At 45.8% G+C, this 26,154-nt stretch overlaps 1 protein-coding gene across 3 annotated transcripts in view; it reads left to right on the forward strand.

Annotated features, from left to right (window-relative positions):
• CNNM2 (cyclin and CBS domain divalent metal cation transport mediator 2) overlaps positions 1 to 24,737 on the forward strand; it is a 147,345-nt gene extending 122,608 nt beyond the window's left edge. The window contains exons 3-8 of one of the 3 annotated variants that reach the window (XM_058697639.1): positions 782 to 919; positions 2,986 to 3,155; positions 15,385 to 15,478; positions 18,349 to 18,414; positions 22,874 to 23,058; positions 23,775 to 24,737. In XM_058697639.1, the coding sequence (XP_058553622.1) occupies positions 782 to 919; positions 2,986 to 3,155; positions 15,385 to 15,478; positions 18,349 to 18,414; positions 22,874 to 23,058; positions 23,775 to 23,984 (863 nt within the window). In that variant the 3' untranslated portion in view covers positions 23,985 to 24,737. Of the gene's footprint in view, positions 1 to 781; positions 920 to 1,127; positions 1,193 to 2,985; positions 3,156 to 15,384; positions 15,479 to 18,348; positions 18,415 to 22,873; positions 23,059 to 23,774 lie in introns of those variants that run through there. The other 2 variants (XM_058697640.1, XR_009252557.1) reach the window with 2 other exon arrangements.
• The last annotated feature ends 1,417 nt before the right edge of the window (positions 24,738 to 26,154 follow it).

A 26,154-nucleotide genomic window follows, 5' to 3' on the forward strand; every position in this document is an offset into this window, starting at 1 on the left:
ATTTCACGTCTGTGATAAAGTTTTATTTGGCACAACGGCCACGGTAAGGCATTTACATATGGGTGCTTTGGCTCACCAGCAGAACTGAGCAGTTACTCAGTACTGCATGACCCACAGAGCCTCACATACTGACTATCTGGCCCTTGACGAGAGAAGTGCGCTGACCTCTCTTCTGGATGACCTTCTTCGTATTTGCTTGACCTTGAGGACCTCCTGGTCTGGAGTAGAAACGAAGCTAACAGATACCATTGTTAAAATGTTGTTCCACGAAAGTGTTCTTGTTCGTCTGTTTCCTAAGAGGTTTTGTCCGTATGTTTGTTTTCCCTGTCTCGGCAGAGGCTAGGAGCCTCTCTGAAAGGCAGGGGCACGCGTCACCGTGTCATCTGTCACACGGTGATTGTTCTTTCCTGCAGCGTGGTGACATCGAGTAGCGGGAGACAGTGCATGCTCCAAACTGCTGCTGTGGTTACGTGGGTTCTGGGAGGGTTGTGTCCGTGACCGCCCGTTAGTGTACTTGCGAGGGCTCCAGCGATCTTCACGAAGAATGTTCACGGTCGCTCCTAGTCAGCATGCCTTGACTGCTTGCTTCGGGATGGGTCCTGACCGTGCCGCACAGATTTGATGAGGATTCGGTCTCCTCTTGCCGTTTGGTGTTTGTACGTAGAGTGCCCGCAATCTAGAGATAGTTGAGCCTTTGCAAAATAGTCTGTCGTTTTCATTCAAAAAGAGCCCTGATCTAATAGTATGCATTTCCTTTTATCTTTTCTTGCCCTTCTGTCAGCTGATAACAGAACGAAAAAGAAAGTGGCCCATCGTGAAAGAAAGCAAGATTTTTCTGCCTTCAAGCAGACAGACAGCGAGATGAAGGTTAAAATATCACCACAGCTTCTCTTGGCCATGCACCGTTTCCTAGCAACAGGCAAGTGCAGCTTATCACAGTTTGAAATCTCTACAAACCCTGGAGCGTGTTTCTCACCCACCACTGACTGGGGTGGGCTGGGGGTGGAGACTGGGAAATGGGGTGATAAGTAATGCCACTTTTGTGTTTTGTTTTTTGTTTTTTTGTTTTGTTTTGTTTGTTTTGTTTTGTTTTTTTCTTTTTAAATTCTCTCCTCTCCTGTGTTCAGTGTCGGCATGAACCCTCTGAGACATTTACCAGGGGTGGACCAGTAACTTAAAATTGGTCTGAAAGGTAAGGATGAATGTTAGTGCCACACTGCATGTGAACGGTAGGCCAGGTCATCTGCTTCCGGCTAAGTCCGGGGGAGAGCCCCGCTGGTGGAGTAGGCTGACAGTGCGAGCCACCAGCTCGGTTGTGTGTGTCAGACGGTTGAGTAATTCTCTCTTCAGCTTGCCTTGGAAGAACAGTTGGACCTCAGTGGTAACACAGGTGCTATGATTTGCAAAGAAGAACAGCAGATTTTCAGAATTAAATCCTAACGTTCTATGATTTTAATGGAATCGGAAATTCTCAGGGCTTTGACATGGATGTCTTGATGGCCTCTGCAAGTCAGATTAACTTGGGCCCATTCCAGGAGGCAAGCGGAATGATTATTAAAACCACCAATCCGGCCGGCACTTGACTGCTCCAGAAAGGTCAAGGTTGAATGGACTTGAGACTGACTAACCCTTCTCACATCCCCACATGGCTCTCTAGGTGAAGGGTGAGCTCTGTTGGCCAGGGGATACATGAGAAAATCTGAAGGTACCCAGTGGCCTGTAGAAGACGTCTGTGTCCAGGATGGGCACCCGGTGCCTTTCAGCTGCATGCAGCGTGTACTTAAAACATTTTGAACAGAAGGCTCAAGTAGCCACTTGATGGACTGTCACGTGCCCTTTAAGATCGTGTTTTCAGATATGTAGAAATGCTCACCGTATAACATTTATGACCTGGGTAAATACTCCTAATTTAATGTGAAGTGAGAAAAAAACAATATAAAACTGTAAAGGTTATCGTTGTGTTTTTATGTGCGCGCGCGCACACACACGCACGCACAGGGGCACAGGCCTAGGGAAGGTACTAGAAAAAAAAATGCTCGCCAATTGCTCAGAGTGATTGAGTGGTTGGTTCCTAGATCATTTTATTTTCCTCTTTACCTTTTTCTGTATTTTCCAAAATTTCTACAACGTTCTATCTTATTTTGTTATGCCCAGAAAGTCACCGAAGCTAATAGAGAATTTATGGTTTCATGTAATGAAAAAAATTTTAAACATGGAAGCAGTGTCTTTCACTTACTCCTTCTCTAATCCTGGTAATATTGTTCATTGTTTGAAGACCGTGATTCAAAACTGAATGTTCTCCTGCTCTGCCTCTGAGATACCATGATGTCCAGGTCCAGTAGAGCAAGCCTGAGTTAGTAATTTGGAGTTTTGTCATCTGAAATAAAAGGGATAACTCTGTAAATACAGATCCACACTACTTTTTACTTTTATTTTTTTAGTTAGCAAGTTGGAGTGCATGTTGATGTGTGCACGTGCCTTGCTTTTTTTTTTTCTTTCTGAATTTCTGCCTTCCTTTGTTCCCAGACCTTCTCAGGGTAGTGGAGTGGGAGAATGAGAGACGAAGCACTTCGTCTGTGCACCTGGTACTAACCCATGCTAGATGCTTCCTGACCTTTGCTTCTTCCTTTGGCTGTTGTTGGACAGTCAGACTATTGTGGCCTGTTCGAAGGGTGGCCTGGCAGTCAGGAGCCTGCTTCTGGTTGACTTTGATTTGTATCAGAAAATTAGGATAATTTTGACAAGAACTGAAACCAATGACAAGTTGAAAAGGAAAAAGTCAAAAGACACAAATACGCAAATTCAGTATTTTCTGATTCCTCCCAGGTAATCTGCCCCCAGTGGATCACCAAACGGAAGTGTCATTAATCCGTATTGTTTCGCTTTGACTCCAAGTATTCTTACATATTCTAAACACCTTAATCACTAGTATAATTTTTTTCCATCCATTTGAAGTGTAATATCAAGTTGTGTTTATATCTATAGAAGTAGAAGCATTTAGCCCATCCCAGATGTCAGAGAAGATCCTTCTAAGGCTGCTAAAGCACCCCAATGTCATCCAGGAACTGAAGTATGATGAGAAGAACAAGAAAGCCCCAGAATACTACCTCTACCAGCGAAACAAACCTGTAGACTACTTCGTTCTCATTTTGCAGGTCAGAAGAATTATTCACTAGTTGTTTGATCTCACTGAGTACCCACCTTTCCAGTCCCCAGGAGACTTCTTTTCTGTACATGAATGGGTGTCGAGGTTTACATACTCAACTACTTAACTTCCGGGGTAGCCTTATCCATGGGAGGCTTTCAACCCCCCCCCCCCCCACCGCCGTTTTCCTAGCTGTGAAGTAATTTCAATCTAAAGTAATGCCCTTAGTTAACTTCCGTTTCCCATACTGAAGGGCACTTACCGATTGCTGAGGCGATGAGGTGTTCATTTGAAGAGTGGTGAATTCAACGGTTTGTGTTTTTTGGAGAGTGTGGGGCCATATACATCTAAGTCCTGGTGTGGGGCATTTGAAATTTAAGTGTACTGAGTTCCTTGCGTCCTTTTTTTTTTTTTTTTTTTTTTAATCACCTTTTCTTTTTTCCACCCCTCGTTAGGACTTGGTCTTATACCACTTCCTAGAGGTAACTTACTGTCTCCCCTGAACAATATCAAAATAATCCATTTATTATTGTTTGTTTTTTTTTTTTTTTTTTTTTTTTTTTTTTTTTTTTTATTTATTTTTGGGACAGAGAGAGACAGAGCATGAACGGGGGAGGGGCAGAGAGAGAGGGAGACACAGAATCGGAAACAGGCTCCAGGCTCCGAGCCGTCGGCCCAGAGCCTGACGCGGGGCTCGAACTCACGGACCGCGAGATCGTGACCTGGCTGAAGTCGGACGCTTAACCGACTGCGCCACCCAGGCGCCCCATTTATTATTGTTTTTATTCCTGGTTACTAACCAGACTGTTCTACAGGGGAACTGATGTGAGAATCACAGCCTCTCATGGCAATGGAAACTTAATTCCTTCTCACTAATAACATAACCCACTCTATGAGGCGAGAAGGTTCGTCCATTCTGAACCCTCCCTGAGGGGATTTAGTGTGTAGGTTGATAGGAGGCCCTTATTATATCACAGTTGCACCTAATAGAACTCTGACCTTGGCATGGAAGCCAAGATAAACAGTACAATGAAGAAAGTGCTGGTTTTATTGACGTCTTGTACCTCTTTATTGAAGAGTTACTTTTACAGGAAATCTGAGTTGATTTAGCACAAGAATCCTAGCCCCTGAGGCAGTCTCCTGTTTTTGGTTATTTCCTAGATGTGAATTGGAGGTAGCATTGTAAGAGTGTCATGAGTACTTGGTAGGTCCTGCAATTTACATGAGTCCAGCAAGGTCCCAATTATCTAAGGGACAATTAAAGAGGTTTTTGTTTTTTTTTTTTTTTTTTAAATGCGAAAACAACTCTTATCAGATGTCTGGATGTCAAACTCTGCAAAGTGTTGTGTCCGTGTCTCAAGTTGGGTTGCTATCCCGATGTCTAGATGCAGCAATAAGGAACTGGAGAAAAATCCATGGATAAACTGGTTTCATACCACTTTCATACATTCTTTCTTAGAAACTTTGCAGGTTTTCTAATTCAGTACCTTGATTTTTCTTTTTTTTTTTAAATTTTTCTTTTTAACGTTTTATTTATTTTTGAGACAGAGAGAGAGCATGAACGGGGGAGGGGCAGAGAAAGAGGGAGACACAGAATCGGAAGCAGGCTCCAGGCTCCGAGCCATCAGCCCAGAGCCCAACGTGGGGCTCGAACTCACGGACCGCGAGATCGTGACCTGAGCCGAAGTCGGACGCTTAACCGACTGAGCCACCCAGGCGCCCCAGTACCTTGATTTTTCTAGTAACCTTAGTCTCATTCAACCCTGATTTGTGTTTTTCTCTGGAGACGTACATGCTTGACACTGAGGGGGCTATAGGGAAGTTATTTACTGCAGCGAGGGAATAAAGCATTTGTGTTTCTCATAAAAGCTAGATGTGATTACTCCTCAAACCTAGAGAAACTTTGAATTACACTAACGATGGTTGTTTGAAGACTGACAGGGTGAATTTCAGGAGCAATGTTAGAAATTGTGTGGCTTCTAGTTGTTGATTTTTATGTGGTTAACATTTACAAAGTTGTGATTCAGGAGTGTTCTTCAGGTGTATAAGAAAGCCATTTCCTGGCTGAAGGATCTAGAAATAGATTTTATGGAGGAGGGACCTCATACTCATCGTTCCTTTATAAGTAAATCTTTAAAGATATTTTTGAGAAGGCATGTGTGTGTATGTACCTGTATCGAATACCTATGGCATGCTAAATATTAATGTGACAATTGTTTGAATTGTTGAACTGATGATGTCATGGGGGTTTAGAAATAGTGTATGTGCTGGATTAAGAGGATTTACAGAGGTGTTTAAACTATGGGGTTTAGTGAAAATCATGTTCTTGCAGGCTGGCCAATTACCTGAGGTACTCAGAGTATAACAAAAGGAAATACCATAATCCCTGTCAACCTAGTACAGCTGTCACCTTTTACAGAGTCCATTCCACTCTAAAATGTCACTAACCCAACCTTGCAAATTCGTGCCAGGTGGTTGACCATGCTCTGCTGTGTTCAAGAGCATTAAATCAGAAGAAAGCTTCAGTATCTGCCTTCCATTCCTGGCCCCAGAGCCAATGAGCTTCCCTCTTCTGCAGACACTAGGAAAAAAACTCTTTGATTAAGTAATTGATGTTTGGAATGTAATAAGAAATAGAAACACATCCGTTTGAGTTTAAATTCTAATGAAGTAAAGTCTAATTTATTCAAAGTAAACCATTTAAGTAGGTTTAATTAAAAGAATGTAAGTTACCAGGCACATACCTCCCACTGCCTAAGTATAAAAAGGCTACAATGTCAAGTTTTCTCTAAAAATAGATTTTTCAACTCAAATGTATTGGAGGGATCAGTAAGGACAGTGATAAAAGCGTAATAAACAGTGAAATAAAAGCTTATTGACTCTACAGGTCTTAAATAACACAATACATACATAAAAGTAGAAATGGATAAGATCATAATTCTGGTGGAAATTATTTTCTACCATGATAGAGTAAGCCTACCAAGAAAAAAAACGTCTTAACTTGACTAATAAAATTAATGGGAATTTGGAGAAAATTAACTATAAAACCAGGGAAATAGACTTTTTAAAAACTTTCATGTGACTTCCATAAAATTGATCATTTGCTATGTCATGTGTAAGTTCTAAACTCAGAAAGGTAGAAATTTCTGGAGCCACCTGTATAGGTCATAATGAAATAGATTTAAAAATACATAATTGAAGAGTAGTACTAAGCCATTTTTTAAGTAGCGATCAATTCTCTTACAAAGGTGTATTATGTAAGACTCCGAACAGAGTGTAGAATGTGTCCTGATGTGTTTCACTTGTGTGTCTGTATATACATGAACTCTGTCTGGAAGGTTACTCAAGAGTCTGGTAACAGGTGGTTGCCTCTAAGGAGGAGACTTGGAGGACTGGGAATAGGATGGAGGGGAGACTTCTCCCAATGAATTTGAATTTCTTTATCTTTTATTTTTTTTTTTTTAACGTTTATTTATTTTTGAGAGAGAGAGAGAGAGCGTGAGTAGGGGAGGGGCCGAGAGAGAGGAAGACAGAGATTCCGAAGCAGGCTCCAGGCTTTGAGCTGTCCGCACAGAACCCGACGTGGGGCTCAAACTCATGAACCGTGAGATCATGGCCTAAGCTGAAGTTGGGCACCCCTGAATTTGAATTTCTTACTATGTGCATATACTACCTACTTAAATAATTGTTGAAAAGGGGTACCTGGGTGGCTCAGTTAGTTAGCTAAGTTACTAACTAAGTTAGTAACTCAGTGCTCAGGTCATGATCCCGCAGTTTGTGAGTTTGAGCCCTGCATCAGGTTCTGTGCTGACAGTGCAGAGCCTACTTGGGATTGTCTCTCTCTCTCTCTCTGCCCCTCCCCAGCTCTCTCTCTCTCTCTCTCAAAATAAACACATATTCTAAATAAATAAAATAATTGTTGAAAATATTAGCAAACTGAAAACCTTAAGTAACAACTGAATTAGAAAATATATGGAAAATGATAAAATACATGTTATTTTGTGTCTTGAATGTTCTTTTTTTTTTTAATTACATCTTTTTTTTTTAATGTTATTTTTGGGAGTGGGAGAGACAGAGCATGAGCAGGGGCAGAGAAAGAGAAACAGAATCCGAAGCAGGCTCCAGGCTCTGAGCCATCAGCACAGAGCCTGACACAGGGCTTGAACTCACGAACCGTGAGATCATGAACTGAGCCGAAGTCAGTTGCTTAACTGACTGAGCCACCCGGGCACCCCGTCTTGAATGTTATTCTTACATGTAGTAGGCCAGTTTTACAAAATACTATTCTTCTAAATATTTAAATAAGAAAAAATCTGTCATTATCTAGAAAAAGGAAACAAACTGAAAAGAACAAATTAAGAAGGAAAGCAAATTCTAATGAGAAAGACTTACAGCCCATAAATGAAATCAACATTTGGTTCTTTTAAAAGATGAACAGGGACACCTGGGTGGCTCAGTTGGTTAAGCGTCTGACTTTGGCTCAGGTCATGATCTCATGGTTTGTGAGTTAAAGCCCTATGTCAGGCTCTGTGCTGACAGCTCAGAGCCTGGAACCTGCTTCAGATTCTGTGTCTCCCTCTCTCTCTGCCCCTCCCTCACTCACACTCTGTCTCTGTCTCTCTTTCTTAAACATAAATGTTAAAAATTAAAAAAAAAATAAAAGATGAACAAAATCTTTAATCTTATCCTACTGATGTAATTAATGTGATATAAGAGAAAACAACAAAATGAGAAGTTCTCTCCTCTCCTTGAAAAAACTAGATTCAAGGAAATCACATGGGGAAAAAAAAAAAAGGAAACTCTGAGAGCTCAATTTCTATACAATAAAGATGGGACAAGATGGTATGATCATCACATTTCCTAACTAGAAAGGTAGCAGTTAGAGATGGACAACATACCCAAGAGTTACTCAGTGTGACTGACTAAATTAGGTTTATTTAGGAATTCAGCACTAGCTTAAGGGCAACAAAACCAAAATATGCCGTTGTTAATTCAGAAAGTGGTAAAGAAACAAATCCTCAGGCTCACATCAATAGGTATCAGAAAGGCAACTGACTAAATTAAACATCCGTATTTTTTTTTATTGGAGAAAACAAAAAACAAAAAAATCTTTGTAAAAATCCGTGATGAATATTCAGTGAACAAAAAAGAAAAAGTACCATAGAATCAATCATATCTTTAAACTGGCATCCTGCTTTTGGGAATACACCCATACAATCTGTCATATACATGCATCTAAAGAAATTGTTTTATAAAGCTATCTGTGCAAACATATTTACAGCAAATCTGTTCATTAGAAAGTAGCAGTACATATGTCTCAGCCAATTATATTGTGATATGATGAGACTACTATATAGTCATGAAAGAAGTGGAAAGCATATACAAAAATATGTCAAGAGTGTGTACACAATAATTGTACTATAAGCCATTTTTCTAATTCATAGACTTGGTATTTTACAGTGAGGGATTTGTTGGTCCTTTGGGGAGTAAAATATCCAATCAAAAAAAAATTAGCATTCTTCCACAGCCCATAACCACATTATGATTTTAGTAAATACAAAGAATACTAAGAAAACATAGCTCTTTTCTTTGCCAATTATAAAATCAATAAAAGGAACAGGTTGGTTTTTTTTTTTTTTTCCTGGTGTTAATTTTTCTGGTTGATTTCATGTCTCAGCTTTTTTTGTTGTTGTTGAACTCCCCATCAACTCTGGCTTTTTAGAGCCTCTGACATGGATTCAGAAGGGATTTTTCCCTGTAGACTGAAATCCATTCTTTCGTGGAGGTGGCATCTTAGAGCTTATATAGCCCTCGACAGTACCTAATACCGTTTCACCTGTTACCAGAAGAGGAATTTAAACTTTCAATACCAAACCCTTCTCGAAGATTTTTGAGTTGCAGGGTGTGTGTATCCCAGTGAATGATAGATCCTCAATCTTGAGGCAAGTACAGATAGCACCCATTTTAAAGGAAAAAAAAATTACTCGGATGCACAGAGTTGACCCTGTTTTTTGAAAAAAAAAGTTTGAGAGAGAGAGAGAGAGAGAGAGAGAGAGAATCCAAAGTAATCTCCAGCCTCTGAGCTGTCAGCAGAGAGCCCAACTTGGGGGCTCCAACTCACGAACCGTGAGATCATGACTTGAGCCAATATCAAGAGTCAGATGCTTGCTTAACCGACTGAGGCACCCGGGTGCCCCGAGTTGACCCTGTTTTTAACAAATTATACTTACATATGCATAAGTACAAAACTAGGTATAAGCTCCTTTTGGGCTCTTTGAGTTCGGACGTGTATAAACCAAAAACAAAGTTGTAATTAACATTCTAAACGTGTCTGTAACATTGTCTGGCTGATAGGAAAGTGCCACCGGCCCCAGTACTGAGGCAGGGGCTCTGGGGCAGACTCTTGTGCATTTAGCACGCTTGGGTCTCCATGCGCCAGCGATGACTGACCCTTCAGCCCTTTGTTCCATTCCTTTGAATGTTTGTGCAGTATGCTGTGCTGTTATTGGCCTCCACTGGGTGTGACTGGATTATTTATGTTTGGTCCCCCTCTGTCCCTTTCTCTCTAGTTCAGTGCTCCTTACACTTTCATGTGCAGAGGGCTCACTTTGGGGATTTGGTGTAGCTAGGGTGGAGTCTGAAATGCTATGTATTTCTAGCAAGCTCCCAGCTGATTGAGTAGCAGGGCTTAGCTGTCAAGATTCGCGCTGTGAGGATACCCTCTTCATAACGCAACTGTGAATAATACGGGCACTGACATCCGGTGGTGGCATTTGGTTAGGAGATGGTCAACCAGATGGTCCAAAATACATGTAAATTAATTTTTGACCATCAAGTAACTTTTTTTTTTTTTTTAATGTTGATTAAACATTCATGAAGAGAACTTTCTGTCTTAAGACTACATCTCTGGGGGCGCCTGGGTGGCGCAGTCGGTTAAGCGTCCGACTTCAGCCAGGTCACGATCTCGCGGTCTGTGAGTTCGAGCCCCGCGTCGGGCTCTGGGCCGATGGCTCGGAGCCTGGAGCCTGTTTCCGATTCTGTGTCTCCCTCTCTCTCTGCCCCTCCCCCGTTCATGCTCTGTCTCTCTCTGTCCCAAAAATAAATAAAAAACGTTGAAAAAAAATTAAAAAAAAAAAAGACTACATCTCTGGATTCCAGATGGAAAAGTAATTGCTAGGGCACGTTTGAGTGCCAGAACAGACCTCTCTCTTTGGGTTTGCTTCCCCTCTTACTGGGCAGTGCTGGTGAATTCAAACTGGTGTTCACGCCCCTGGGATTCAGTTACCTCCTTTCAGATATCAAGCTCCGCTGAATAATTTGTGATGGTGATTTAAGGGGGAAAAAAAAAAAAAAAGACTCAATGCAAAGGTGAGCGGGAGATTGAGAAGATGCTCAGCATATGGTGTCTGAGGAAGTCTCTGATCTCCCTGAGTCCATGGCATCCACTGACCAGTTGATCTTGCTTGTGCCAACTAGGTTAGCACAGGCTTCCACCTTGTGGCCAGGTGTGGCACAGACTGCTTTGTCAGTGTGGCTTCTGGACGCTAAAGGCTTTGAGGAGAGTTACCTAATGACCTTCTTCCAAAGAAAGGTGGGATTCTGTGATGGTACCTTTACTTGGGAAACCAGCTTTGTTTGAGATGGTGAGGCCTTTCCTTCCTATCTGTTGATAAATGTTGATTCATTTTTGAGAGAGAGAGGGGAGGGAGAGAGAATGAGAGAATGAGTGGGGGGCGGGGCAGAGAGAGAGAGACAGAGGGGGACAGAGGATCTAAAGCAGGCTCCACGCTGACAATGACGAGCCTGATGCAGGGTTCAAACTCATGAATGGTGAGATCATGACCTGAGCCAAAGTTGGACGCTCAACTGACTGAGGAGGCGCCCCCCTCCTCTCGTCAGTTTAAATATGAAGCCTAGCTCCCTTTGGGAGCCTTTTCATGTCCTGTGCTGATTTTTTTTATGTGTGTGTGATAGAGTAAATTTGTGGATGTTTCAAAAGTAAAATTGAGGGGTGCCTGGGTGGCTCAGTCGGTTAACCGTCTGACTTCAGCTCAGGTCATGATCTCCAGGTTCATAGGTTCGAGCTCCGGGTCGTGCTCCACGCTGACGGCTCGGAGCCTGGAGCCTGCTTCAGATTCTTTGTCTGCCTCTCTGTGTTCCCCTCCCCTGCTTGCACTCTATCTCTCAATAATAAACATCAAAAAGAACTTTAAAAAAGTATAACTGATATGTAGCCCCTTCCTTACGTGGAAAAGCTGTTATCTAAGGACACCTGACTGGTTGTGAGGCAGGCAAGCCATTTCTTCATGCGAGTGGCCCCAGTTTGTATATGGTAGGTTTATTTGGAAATGGTCACTTCTGGGAGCCATCGACACACATACATGAGTGACAACTGTTTACTGGATGTTTCTAAAACTTGCCTCCCAGAAAAGCTGCACTTCTGTAGTGAGGAATACAGGGATGGGCAGTTATTAAAACTTGGAATTGTAGAATCATACGAAGTTTGACTCAAAAGAACCCCAGGGATCCTTTATTGCAATTTTACAAATGATGTAAGATTAGCTTTGCGCAGTGGTTCTTTAAGGCTGATGCTTGACAAAGGTTTCATCAGTTTGAGACAAAAATGAGAAAAATAAAGACCGCTGCAGCAAGTTACATGTAAAATTACATGTATTCAGTTTAAAGACCTGTTAGTCTATGATGGTATGTTATCTATATTTGGGGGATAAAATGGCTGGTCCTGAGTGCAATGATGGTTCGAGTAGATGGCTGTGTTGTGTAAAATCTCTGTAGGAAATAAAGATTTGTCAACCCTCCCTCCGAGGCTGGAGGAATATTTTACTGGTTGTGGGAATCGAGACACCAGGAACCACTGACTAGGTGTCGCCGCCTGCAGCCTGGTCGGTGTCGGCTGGGTGGGCTGTGGAAGACGACGACCCATCCTCCCTCACCTGTAGGCCAGTCCTCAAGGACAGAGGAGGAGGTGAACGTGATCCAGAGCTTTGAGTCTTGGGTGCGGCTGCCCTTGTTTAATTCGTGGGCTCAACAGCCACCGTGGCTATGGGGGAGTTTCCTGAGAGGCCACGGTACATAGAGGCTCTGGAGCTGGGGCCGCTGTTCACACAGCCTTGTAGCAATGATTCCCAAACTTGCTGCATGCTAGAATCCCCTGGAGAGCTTTATTAAAATCCTGATGCCCAGGTTGCACCCATACGAGTTAAATCAGAATGCCTGGGAGTGGGAGCCAGACATCAGGTTTATTTTTTCAAATCCCCAGGTATTTCCAGGGCACAGCAAGGGCTGGGAGTCACTGCCTTTGAGTTGACTTGGCAGAGGTTCCACCAGCGTGGCTCCTTTCCTAGAGGCAGACCCGGTATTGTTATTTGCGGTCTTTGGGGGACCGGCTGTTACCCTGCTGGTTCTGACAGTAATTATAAGGAATTGTAAGTGGACACCCATTTGCAGGGACCCAGAATACAGAGGGCCTTGTAACTTGTAAGACAAATGATCCAGATCAGCTGGAGACCCGTAAAGATGGAAGTCATGAGGAGGCTCTGTTGGATTTCATTCTTCCTCTGGATTTTCTGCATAGAAATTTGGCTTATGTGGGGCACCTGGGTGGCTCAGTCAGTTGGGCATCTGACTTGGGCTCAGGTCATGATCTGGCGTTTCTGAGTTCGAGCCCTGCATCCAGCTCTGTGCTGACAGCTCAGAGCCTGCTTCGGATCGGATTGTTTCTCCCACGCTCTCTGACCCTCCCCTGCTCACGCTCTCTCAAAAATGACTAAATGTTAAAAAAGATTTTTTTAGCTAAGAAAAAAATTTTAAAAGAAGAAATTTGGCTTACAAGATGGTCGTGAAACCACTGTTAAGCTTCCAACTAGAGAGACAGATGTTTTCAAATAGCACATACATACATATTAACTGATAGAAGCTTGAGCATTAGCCCAGGAAGAAAGGGATAAGTAATTAAGAAGATCCATACGATCAGGCACTCCCAGTAAAACTGGGTCCCTGCCTCTGAAGTCCCTCACTCTCCCCGCACCTGTTCCTTCAAGATGCCAGCTCAGTTATCACCACTTCTCTCTTTCTCTCTCTACCTCCCTCCCTCTCCGCCCTCCCTAATCTCCCTCTCCAGTCCTGAACTTTCTCCTAACTTTTGTTCTTCCTCTTCAGCCTTTTTTGATGGACTCTTCCCCCAAGACCTCCTTCTGGAAGGGAGGGTGTCCTCTCCTCCCTGCCCCCAGCACAGATGCAACCCCTTCCCCACTTTCCTATCTGCGCTCACGGGCTCATGGCGCCCCTTCTTCTGGTCACTCACTCAGAGCAAACTTCTGTCAAGATTGGTGACTCCCCCTCCCTCCTTTACGCTTCTTTCTCCCTCTGCTTTCTCCGAACTGTGTCGATCCCTTAACTGTAGCTCCTCTCCTAGCAATCTTTTTCTGGTCCTGTGGTTCCCAGCCCGGCGTGAGCCTTGACTTTGTTTCCCTGAAGCCGAGCCCCAGAGCCCCTGTGCGCAAGAACCTGGCCTCATTAGTCTAGCCCTTCGTCGTCCAAGGCGCTCTGCGGTGTAACCTGCTCTCCAGGCTGCTTTTCTGCCCCATCTCCCCGCTCTTCCCTGTGCAAACTCAGTGAGCCTGGCGGGCTTCTGTCTCCCACCTCTGACCTGCCCTCTCTTCTCTCGGCTCAAATCCTCCTTAGATTTTCCTTCCTGTACAAAATTTGCCTGTATAAGAGCAGGGAGTAATTTTTTCTCTCCGAATTCCTTATGTTCTTACTGTCTTGTTCCTCGTGGAGAATTTTTGTTGACTGCCTTGTCCCATCGATTTTCACATGCTCCCCTCTGTCTCCTGCACTGGAAATGTGTGGGTGGCAAGGCCTGTCTTCTCGCAGGACCCCAGGGCACCTGTTTGTTTGCAGGTTGATTGTATATTATGGGTGGAGTCTTCAGTTCCTCTCTTATGGCAGAGAGTTGGTTGGGGGCGGATAAAACTCCTATTTTGAGTGAAGAACTCAAAATCTAAAGGAGGGACAATAAATAGTTTTCTGAAGAACTGATTTAAGGAAAGTCCTTCGTAATTGGGAATGTAGTACATGATAATAGGGGTGATCAAAATCATAGTTTGTGTTAGTGGATAGCATAGTGTAGCCTATCGGTCAAGAGCTTGTTCTTTGGTTATTGAATCCTTCTGTGCCTCTCTCTCCTGATTTGTAAGGGGGGGGGGGGCGGTAATTGTGTCTGCTTCATGGAGTTACAAGCCTTAAGTGAGTTAATAAAGCGCTGACTTGTTAGCCCAGCTGCCCCTTCAATAAATCGTACCATAATTTTTATTTACCTGTCATAGAGGACGTACCGTAAAGGTAGCCTCTCACTGGAGAGGTGGTTATAGGCACCATGAACAAGAGCCACTGTGACCTTTGTCTTGGAAACCCACAAGTGCCACTCACTCAGTGGGGTATTGCAGTCGCCCAGAAAACGCATATTAAACGCCTACAGTGAGGGGGGTCATGGTGGAGCCTAAAGCTACCAGGATGAATCGGGCAGCCTCAGTCCGTCCCAGAGGAACTGATGAGGGAAGTTGTGGACTAAGAAGCTAGAGGAAGAGAAGGCAAAGGAGAACTTCAGGGAGAGGTTTTGTCCTGATGGAAGGAGACTGGCCTCAGGAACTTTTCCAAGACTGTGAGGAGGGAGTTCCGAGATGTCGCAGGGCCCGTGGGGAGTCTGGATGACAAGGGGTGGGCCTGCACACGTGGGATGCTGGGCTGGCAAGACCAGAGTGAATTCTGCCCCTAGAACTCTTCTGGGGTAGTCCTCTCTCTTCCACGGCCACGAACCGTGTTCGTTAACCCTTGACCCTGATGCTGCCCCAGCTCACGCTCCCGCAAGACTGCGTCTTCCCAGCGTTGGTTCCACAGATGGGGCGAGAGCACCGCCTTCTTGTTACTGGGCGGGTTCCTGGAGCATCCAGGCACAAAAATAAGGATGCTGGGGAAATAGCAAGGGGACTCACAGAAATTAAACATCACACTTTTACTGTCTTCTCTGCATCTGCAGCCAAATCCAGTCTTCATATTTGAGATGAATTAACCCTCTCTGCTGAGTTGGGAAAGGTCATCTGAGGCTCTACTTCCCCGGGGTTGGTTGGGAAAGGAATTTAGATGGAAGGACAAATCTTGCCGAGAGTCTGCAGATAGAGTCAGGGAACTGGACTGAAAACACTCCCCTTTTCTTCTCACAGGGGAAGGTGGAAGTAGAAGCTGGGAAAGAAGGTATGAAATTCGAAGCCAGTGCTTTCTCCTACTATGGTGTGATGGCCCTCACAGCCTCTCCAGGTGAGTTTTCCTGCCCGGCCTCTTGCGGCAGGGCTGTGTTTTAGGGACACTCTCACCTTCCTATACCTGCCAGCCAGCCCTGTTGATCTACTTTTTTGCCCTTTTTATTGAAGTATAGCGTGTAAGCCCAAAAACGCCCTCGTAAATCCTAAGTCTATGCCCCCGTGAATCTTCACACACTGACCACTCCTGTGTCGACAGGAGGTGGGCAGGCCCCGCCCCCACCCCCACACTCCCTCTTAGTCACCGTTGCCCAGGCCACTGCCTTGACTTCTAAGCATAGCCTAGTTTTGCCCGCTTTTGGACTTTGCGTAAGCGGACTTAGGCAGTAGGTGTCGTATTGAGCCTGGCTTCTCTCACCCGGTGTCGTCCGTGTCGCATTCGTCATCGTTGCTGCGTATGCTCCTACTTATTCTCACGGTGCTGCACCGCGTGAATATACAACAGCGTATCTATTTCATGGCTGCTGGGCGCGGGGGTAGTGTCCTATTTGAGGCCACCGTGGATTGTGTGGCTGTGGGTACCGCTGTGCACGTCTTCTGGTGGGCGTGTGTGGAGGGGCGGAACTGCGGGCTCATGGCCATGGCCTCAGCTCGAGTAGCTCCTGCCTTGCAGTTTGCCACGGTGGCTGCAGTGGTTCAAGCTCCCGCCTGGACTGACGAGGGTCCCCGCTGCCCCGCATCCATCGCTAGATATGAAAACATTAACTATGCTGGAGGTTTTTGAATTGGCATTTTCCCGAGGAGGAAGGAGGTTAATGTGTATGTATTGCCTACGGCCAGCTCTTATCTAGACAGCTGGTCAGTTGAGTCAGCCAGCTAATGGGTGTGCCATGGGGTGTCGACTAAGTGCTCTGAGCACAAGAGGCCAGCAAGCCGTGTCCGTGCTGGTAAGAACATGGACCACAGATCCCTCTGGGTCAGGACTTGATGGGTCCCTGTGCACCGCTTGCTTTTTTGCAAGCATGCGCATGCTTGCTGCCTGACCCTAGCCGCAACCAGACAGGTAAACGGAGGTGCTGGGGTGCCATCTTGTGGCCAGAATACCAAATGACATGCTGTGCTAGGAGACAGAAACCTCAAATTTAAAACTAGCCCATCCTAAAACAACCTGGGTCACTTCTGAAAACCAGTCTCAGAAGGTAGGGGGTATACCTCCAGACAGACCTATGTGGGTGACATTAGTCTTCATCTGCTGCGCCACACAGCGTCCCGGCAAAGATGTCTTTACAGTGGGGAAGCCAGTGAAATGTTAAGAATTCTCTCAAACCTCTCAGCCTCCCCTGCCCCAGATGCATCTTCTCACTGTCCTGCCATGGGGTTTCCAGCCACATCAGCCAGTCTCCCCGTTGTCAACTGTTGGCTAACACCAGTGTGAATGTAGGCCTGTCTGATCCCACTTAATTGTGTCTGCTGTAAACTTGAAGGTGATCTTCTGTTCTCACTGCTAGTGAGGAGGCAGGGAGATTCCAAAGTGGGCCGGGAAGACCTGGGTCACAGCTGCAGTTTCATATTATATGGTTGCCTGCCCTTGAGGACAGCCCTGGCTTCCTCCTCCTTAAAAGGACTTACTATGGTTACCTAGTGTGATTGTTAGAAGAATAGAACGTGATGATACTTATCCACACGAGTGCTTTGTAAGCTTGAAAGCACAGAGGGAATGTCGGGTATGACAGGTGTCAAGCTTGTGACTGTTTGGCCACCAACCTCAGATTAGTCCCAGGTGAGCAGAGTCAGAGTTGTTTAGAAGGTTGTTTTGAAAAGAAAGTTAGAAGAGTTAAGTGCACAATCTTACTCATGACTGGTTCTTGAAACCTAAATATTAGCCCAATTTATACTGAACTGTGGATTCACGTAAGGGCAGATCCCATTCAGAAAAGGAATTGAAGAGCAGACCTCCCTGAAAGAAAGCCTGGGGGGACTGTAACAAGCTTGCCTTTTCTGGAAATGCCAGGAAGGAAGGGGATCTCATTAATAACATCCTATTACAAAGCCCAGTATTTGACTTGACAAGTAGGATTTGGGATTTTGTGCATTTCATTGAGAGATACAATTAGTACAGTAATCTCAAGATAATAATTCTACTTATTAGTGTTGATTGCCTAGAAAAATCCTGCCGTCATTAGTTATCACAGCCTGTCCCTTTGCATGTCAATTATACTTTAATTTAAAAACAAAAACAGAAACAAAAAATCCTGCCCAGAAAATAGGACTCCTGCCAGGTAGGGCATTGCTGATTGGACTTTTCAATCAGATGGACCTGTAGCTCTCTGAGTAAGCAGTGCTGAGGATGCCCTTGGTCCGCCATTCCCAGCAGACCTGTGTATAACAGCATTTATTTCCTTTCCTCTAATGCTTTGAAACTTCAGAGTATGCCGAGCCAATGCAAAATATCATATCAAAATTACAACCAGGCTAATTAAGGATGTCCATGAATTGAATAACTAATTGCTTGCCGCAGACAGGGACGCTGTTGGCTGTGCTGGTGCAGGTGGCTTGGGTCCTGCTCTTGGGGCCGTTGATTAATTGAGCCCCCCTTTTGTGTGGCTAGTTGTGATTTAAACCCTTAAGAGCATGTTTTGAGCTATAAACCCCAATAGGGTATTAATGGCTTAAGAGATTTCTGGGTTAGTAAAGAAGCATTTGAATAGGATTTCTTCTGATTTCTGCCTCCCCATTCCTCTTCCTGGAAAGCAATGTGTGCTCTTTTTTTTTTTTTTTTTTAATTTACATAATAACTTACAGGCTTTTGCACTTCTGGAATGGAACGCTGATGTTAGTAGAGCGGGTGTCTGCTCCTGTCCCCTGAGTGCAGAGATCGCCTTTCTTGCCTTTTGATATGGTCTCACCCTGTTTTTCTCCATTTTTCAGTTCCTTTGTCCCTGTCTCGTACCTTTGTTGTCAGCAGAACAGAGTTGTTAGCAGCAGGTTCTCCAGGTAACTCTGCATGTTTCCTTTTCATAATTCTTCCGGTTGCCTCCCTTGACCCCACAAAAGCCTAGATCTGCTCCCTTTATTTGGTCCAGGCCGTTTGCAGTTTTTCTTTGAGATTGCAAACTCCATGCTTATAGACGCAGTAGTGAGCTTTCCAGGGAAGTATAAGCCCACAGCCGTTGTGCGAAGGCTTCGGGAGACTGGCGGGGAATCCGCGAGCGTGAGCAGCGCTGACCCCACAGAAAGTGAGAGTGACTCTGACCTGGATCCGGATCCTCACTGCTCCCTGCCTGGCCCACCCACACTGCCGACCTTGGGTTTTCAGGGCGGTACAGGGGGGCTGCTTGGGGTGGTTTGACCTCAGCAAAGGCACTTGCAGAGGCCCCGAGGACCTCAGAACCTGAGGATGCTTCTACCAAAAGCACATTGAGCCCAAAGTCTCAAGGACTATGAATTTTCCTCAGTGGACAAGCGCCCTGTGTGCAGAGGCCCTGGCGTTCTTGGTTCTGTTCCTTTGGTCCTTTCTCTGACACCCCTGTGAACGGGGCACGTACATTACCCCCCCCTTCCCCCATCAGGCAGGTGGCCTTGCTTGTCCTGTCTCCTTCTCTCTCTTTTGAAATTAGTACTGTGCACATTCCCCACCAGCTGCTGGTTCCTGCCCTGCAGGAGAGTTTGGTCGTGCCTGGCTAACACGTCCAGCGGCTAAAAAGAAAGGCAAAGGTTTAATCTTTCTTTAATTAAAATTGCTGAGCTTTTGGTAGTACAATTTTTCTCTTTATTTTGTTCCCCACAGCTTATATTTTAAAATCTGATGAAATTTGCGATCCATAATCCAGTTTGAGCAAAACGGTCAAATGCTGATATTTAGTAAAGGAGGCAATACTTGTCCTAGAAAGAAGCTAATGTTCCTTCAAGTCTTTGCTCTGAAAGAATTGGGGGTAGATCTTATTTATAGGACTGTTTGAATCAAATGAGCTGGAAGATTATACATATGTACATGTACACATACATATATACGCACATAAATAGGTATTTGTGTATATGTATATATGTTTGTGTTTTTTCTCCCCATTTTATTCGCTGGCATGTGCTACCTCTTTAAAATGTCACAGATGCTGAACTAGAGTGACTTTTGGATGAAGTTCATGAAATGTCATTTGTATTTTACTTTTCCTGTAGAACTTAGAGATTTCTTAGCTGTGTCCACTCTATCTGATCCAGTAATAAAAAAATCCATTTGTGGGCCCAAGCCTTCAGGATGCTGGCATTACAATAATAGACCTAAACCAGTGATTTCTAGCCTATTCCAAAAGGTGCTTTGTGGTTCCCAGGGAGGAGGCTGGGACTGTTAACTTTATAGTATCTTTCTAGCTGACTTCTAAAAAGAATTCCTAGGCAAGATGAAGAAAAAGAAAAAAAAAAAATCCGAGAAGGCATAGAGGAATTAAGATTGAAAGGTTTTTTATCATAATTATTGTGATAATTTAGTACATAAATTTGGCAACAAAACATGACCTGAACTGGGGAGTGGCCACTTAAAGTCTTTATTCTCTTTGGTGTGAATATTCATCTCTCTCACTGCATGTTTTTTTTTTAAATATATGAAATTTATTGTCAAATTGGGATTCCATACAACACCCAGTGCTCATCCCAAAAGATGCCCTCTTCAATACCCATCACCCACCCTCCCCTCCCTCCCACCCCCCATCAGCCCTCAGTTTGTTCTCGGTTTTTAAGAGTCTCTTACGCTTTGGCTCTCTCCCACTCTAACCTCTCTTCCCCCCCCCCCCCTCCCCCATGGGTTCCTGTTAAGTTTCTCAGGATCCACATAAGAGTGAAACCATATGGTATCTGTCTTTCTCTGTATGGCTTATTTCACTTAGCATCACACTCTCCAGTTCCATCCACGTTGCTACAAAAGGCCATATTTCATTCTTTCTCATTGCCACGTAGTACTCCATTGTGTATATAAACCACAGTTTCTTTACCCATTCATCAGTTGATGGACATTTAGGCTCTTTCCATAATTTCTCTCACTGCATGTTGATGAAAGGCCAATCACACTCTGTCCTTGCCAAGCTACTGCAGAAGGGGTCCCACTGCTTCTCCAGACTGTGGCCAGGACGCCAGGCAGTGGGTTGCTGCAAAGGAGGGGGTTCATCTCACAAAAACAGAGGGTGGTGGGTTGAGAGGAAACTGACTAGAAATATAGAAACCTTGGAGAAGCCAGAGTTTGCCTGTAATCCTCCTCAGGAGAAAAGGAGACTCAAAAGTACCGCACAGGGCCCTTGACATCTACCTACCGACACAGTCTGATCAATAAGCAAAGCGCCCCTTAAATGTTTTGGTTTTTGGACCTTTAAACTGTAACACACAAAAGCTACCACTATCTATAGCAATGGTGATGTGGGGCTAAAGCCTAAGGATTCAGTGGGATCCTTTGTTTCAAAGAACGGTTGGATCTTTCAGCCTGGGTGATGCCCTCACTAATACAGGAAGGCTTGGCCATCAGGGTAGGTACATAGTGGAGAGGTCTGGGAAGCAAACAGAAAATATAACAATGTTAACTAGGCTTATGGATCGGTTGTTAGGTGTCAGATGCTGTGCTAAGCATGTTACATATTATCTCATTTTTTAAAAAGCTTTTTATTTATTTTTGAGATGGAGAGAGTGGGGAAGGGAGGAGGCGTAGAGAGGGAAGGAGACAGAGGATCCGGAGCGGGCTCTGTGCTGGCAGCAGAGAGCCCGATGCAGGGCTTGAACTCCTGATCATGGAGCTGAAGTCAGACACTTAACTGACTAAGCCACCCAGGCGCCCCTATTATTTCATTCTGAATCCCCATCAGACTTTAGGAAGTGGAGACTATTATTACCTGCCTTTTATATATAGGTAGGGAATCTGAGGCTTAGCAAAGTTGGGTCATCCCTTCTGCTAAATAGAAAACATCTGATAAATTATTAATTTGCCTTGTTCTCTTAGAAGATAAGTGGAACCAACCAGATGAGTGGCCACTCTGAGTTTAGTTTTGACTGACGATGGAAAATCGTTCTGCCAAGAAAATTGTAGGGAAAGTCATGCTGTGAAAATCTGGGGAGAAAGTGAACTTGCCATTTGAGGTTTATCGAGTACTTACCGTGTTTTGTTGTGGTTGTCCAATTAAAAAAAAAATTTCTTTAATGCTTATTTATTTTTGAGAGACAGCATGAGCAGAGGAGGGGCAGAGAGAGAGGGAGACACAGAATCTGAAGCAGACCAGACACCGAGCTGTCAGCACAGAGCCCGACGCGGGGCTTGAACTCACAGACTGTGAGATCATGATCTGAGCCGAAGTCAGATGCTCAACCAACTGAGCCACCCAGGCGCCCCTGTGGTTGTTCTATTTTAAGAGGGATGTTTACTGAGTGGAATCTCAGATGGTGGTCAGGATGGGGTTGAGGCGTCCTAAAACACATCAAAGTATTTAGCCTGGACAGGAAGAGGCTTAAGGGGAACATAACTATGTTCAGGCTTTTAAGGCTCATTCAAGTAGTGGAGGGATGATGGGGAATCTCTACAGCACGGAGGGAGAGACTGCCGCTTGAGTCTGAGGAGGTGGACATTATGCAGGTCAGGACATGTCCGCTGTGAACACCCACTTAATATTTGTGGACTAGACTTGATTAGAACAGCAAAAACGGAGGAAGCTTTGACAAGGCAGGAGGTGGGTTTTATTTTTAATGAAATTTATGTTAGAAGCTACGGTCAACTTGCCTTTACGAACAGCAACACTTAGACTCACTGAATTTCCTTTCACTTTGTTTTAATGAATGAGTAATGTGCATGTCATTGAAGAATCCCACAGCACCTACGCTGCCTTAAATCTTTTAAGGGTTTGGTGTCTTCTGGTATTCCTGAAACCCTGAGACATCCTTGGACTGCCTGGTGGGAATTTTATTGAGGTCAGAGACCAGGATAACAGGTTTGGTGGAGGGGTAGGAGCAGACGGAACTGTCCTGATCCCTTGCGAGCACATACTGATTTTACAAACGTTCTCAAGAGTCCTTTGCTTTTGCTTCTGGCACGGTCTGTGTTTTACATCCGGGAGCTTCTGTGCCTTGGGCCTCATCGGCACACAGCCTGCGCGGTTCAGGGTCACTCCTGACACAGGTGTGTAGCCACAGGGTCTTCACGGTCAGAGCCTCGGGAAGGACTGTGTGTGTGTGTGTGTGTGTGTGTGTGTGTGTGTGTAAATGCACGGGGCTGAGCGGATGACCCGCGCGATCCCCTTGTTGCCGGGAGGCCAGGAGCGTGTTGTAGGAGGGCCCTACATGCTGAGCGGTATGGCTCAGGCGTCTGGGAGAAGTTTATTGAGCTGGTCTGTTAGTTGCTACTTTTTTTATTTGGAAAATAAAGAGCTGACTTTATTGCTTATATCTACCTCGCTTAAAAGGTTATGGTTTCTTTCCCCTCCTTTTCCAGGTGAAAACAAGTCGCCGCCTCGCCCATGTGGCTTGAATCACTCAGACTCTCTCAGCCGAAGTGACCGGATTGATGCGATAACGCCGACACTGGGGAGCAGCAATAATCAGCTCAATTCTTCGTTCCTTCAAGTCTACATCCCCGACTACTCCGTGCGAGCCCTTTCTGACCTTCAGTTTGTTAAGGTAAGAGAAGGGAGAGTGGCTGGGCTGGAGCCGGGGCCCGGCCACTGGAGGCCAACTTCCTCAGCGAGTTGTTTGGCTTCCCAGGCCCCGCCACTGAGCTCTCCCTTTGTCATTTGGACTCCCTACACCTCCATCTACTGTGCCCAGGGGTTAGGCCGGGGAAACAGGTACCTCCCTGGCTCTGTCACAAAAGCTGCCAAGTTAGATGTGCCTTTTTCAGGGAGTGAGAGCTGGAGATGGTGAGAAACAGAATCCACATTTTCCAGTGAGTCCTCATGAGCTCCTGACTCCAGTGACTCTGGATGGCCCTGGAAGGGCTGAGATCAGAGTCTCTGAAGACTTAACGGGATGGGGCAGGAAGAACCCTCTGCTTCTCTTCTGCCCCGAGACAGGGTTCTTTTCTTAGTCCGGAATAAAGACGTCTTGTGAAGAACAAGCCAGCTTTAGCTGTTGGAAGCCTATCTCCATTTTCCAGTCGCTGTGAAACTTTGAGACAAAGATCTGGAAATAGCTTCTATCAGTAAAAAACTGACTTGTTCACCAGCATCAACTTGAGCTCTTAAAAGTGGCTCAGTTTATACTCAAGGATGGTATTTCCCTAGAAAAACTATGAGGGGCCTTTCGGGGGATTTTAACGTGTCATACCATGTTGAGACAAGAGCGCCTGAAAATAAGCATTATCTTGGTTTGTTTTTGTGCCATCTTCTGGCCCCCAGATCTCAAGACAGCAATACCAAAATGCCTTGATGGCATCCCGGATGGACAAAACTCCTCAGTCTTCAGACAGTGAAAACACTAAAATTGAATTGACTCTTACGGAGCTGCACGACGGGTTGCCAGACGAGACAGCCAACCTGCTCAATGAACAGAACTGTGTGACACACAACAAGGCCAATCACAGCCTGCACAGCGAAGGTGCCATCTAGGGCGCCCCCCCACCAACCCTCGCCCCCACTCCCGAGGCCTCAGGCCAGCTGACCGTGAATCCCATTAGCGTGAGCTTGTGTGCCGTGCTGCGTCCTGCAACATCCTGAGACCAAAGACTTTGTTCCCTTCCTGGAAGCAGCAGAGGAGGACGGTGAGGGTGGACTGGAGACCAGAGGTGTGAGATCGACAGCTAGGGCATGGCATCCGAGATGGTGGAGACGAGCCTCTTCCACCCAAATAGAATCATGTTTATTTTTTCAGTTGTACCTTTTATTCCTTATTCACTCTCCTCCTTCCTCAATTTGCATGAAGTTGAAAATTGTTGCGGTTTATTATTTTTTTGTCCCCCAAGAGATCATGTTTTTAAAAAGTGTCTTTTGCAGAGTTTTACGTTGTTGTGTCTGAACTCTGCTGTGACTCCATGATGTGACCCGCACAGAATGGACTTGCACCTCGGCCCTCGTAGGGAGGGGTGCGCTTCCTCTGCGCCCAGCGGGTGTCGCTGTGGAACTTGAAGGATGAATGAAGAAAGCGGTCGATGCCAACCCGCCACGTCTGTCCCACTGTGGGGTGGAGCCTGAACGGGGTGGGGGGGGGGGGCCTGCAGCCGCCTCTGTGAGCTCAGTGTTGTTTTAAGTTAATGTTTAACCGTGTCCCTTCCCCTCAGAAAGGTTTAACATTTGCTTGGAATGTGATTTTGCTCCTACTCTAAGGAATTTTTATCACCAAAATGAATGTTAATGAATTTTAAACCCATGGTTTATCATTGGCAAGAGGCAAGGTGGCTTCACCCCGACATTCCTACAGCCTGGATTCTCCGGCCCAGCCAGGCCTTCTCCCCAGCTTACCGAGCGCCGTCACCCACCTCCCCGTCCTCGCTCTTGTTAACCCAGGATGCTGCTACACAGATGCCAAATGGAAATCTTCCACAGGGCTTTTGAGTAATCACGTGGTGTGGAGTTCAAGCTCCTCCCCTTCCCACCGGGACCTCTGTCATGGTCAGAAAAGGAGTCGGCTTCCAGCCATGCCTTGAGGGCACTTCTAGACCCGTGGGTTTAAAGGAGGGAACTTCGGGGTCTGCCAGCCCCCACCCCTGCTCCCAGGGAGCCAGCTGCCCCTCTTCCCCCTCTGTCTCTGGGCCCCTGGGGGGCCCGGCAGTGGCCGTGTCCCTCGCCTGAGGACCTCGGTGCCTCCCGCCTCAGATGCGGCCCACAACAGAGAGGCTGCCTGTACGGCCAGGGTCAGCGTGGCCCCGAACAGGGATTCAGAAACCAAATGTGTGTTGCGGCCGTTTCATGTGTGCATCGGCCGCCTTTTAATGCCAAATTCATCACGTGTAGTGAAATTAATGTCAGGAGGTATTTCTTGAGTGACTGAATTCTTACCTATCTTATCTGTTTTAAGTGTTACCCGAGGGATGATTGCATTTTGGTGGCAACGCTCGTGCACTGAGTTGAATCCATACTGACGGCAGTGCTCGTGTAGAGCTGCCACTCCGTGCTGCCTCTAGTCACTAGCCAAGAAGATAGCGTTTTGTCCGCGGGGTCTCACTGAACGAAGGGAAGCCCCGGGCCAAGCGGCGGTTTCCTTCTCCCTCCTCAAGGTAGGAGCGCGCCCCCCAGGTTGGGCTCTGGGGAGGGTGGGAGCTGTGGTTGTGCAATAACCGGCCACCTGCTGGGCTTGCCTCCTGGTGAGCGGTTTGGGGCTCTAGGGTCATATGCGCATTTCCCGCAGTATTTCCTCTGGGATGTCGGTCCTGCAGTGTCTTCCTCATCAGGTGCCATGCCCCTCAGTGAGGCAAGTACTGGCCTCAACTGGCAGAGGTCACCGCGGCGGGGTGGGGGCTGCGAAGGGGCTAAGCGGCCTGCTGCTGGCACCAAACCTACTACCACGGGATGGAGCCCCCACTTTGTCTTAATGTGAGTGGGGCCCTGCAGTGTCAGTGTCCCCTTTTATAAACAGACCCATCCAAGTTAAAAGGTCTCCGTTTCTTAAGACGCATGTGGCTAAACACAACCCCAGTGTGGTGTGGAAACTGGGACTGTCCATGGGGTGCGCAGAAATGAGAGTTCCCTCTAAGGAAGTAAAACCTGGGTCTTGCACAGGGGGGTGGGGGTGACCCCCCAACAACCACGCCGTCCGTCCTCTGGGCGCGGACTGTGCTTGCCT

The sequence above is a fragment of the Neofelis nebulosa genome, chromosome 13 (assembly GCF_028018385.1).
Source record: "Neofelis nebulosa isolate mNeoNeb1 chromosome 13, mNeoNeb1.pri, whole genome shotgun sequence".
In the NCBI taxonomy this organism is placed as follows: domain Eukaryota; kingdom Metazoa; phylum Chordata; class Mammalia; order Carnivora; family Felidae; genus Neofelis; species Neofelis nebulosa.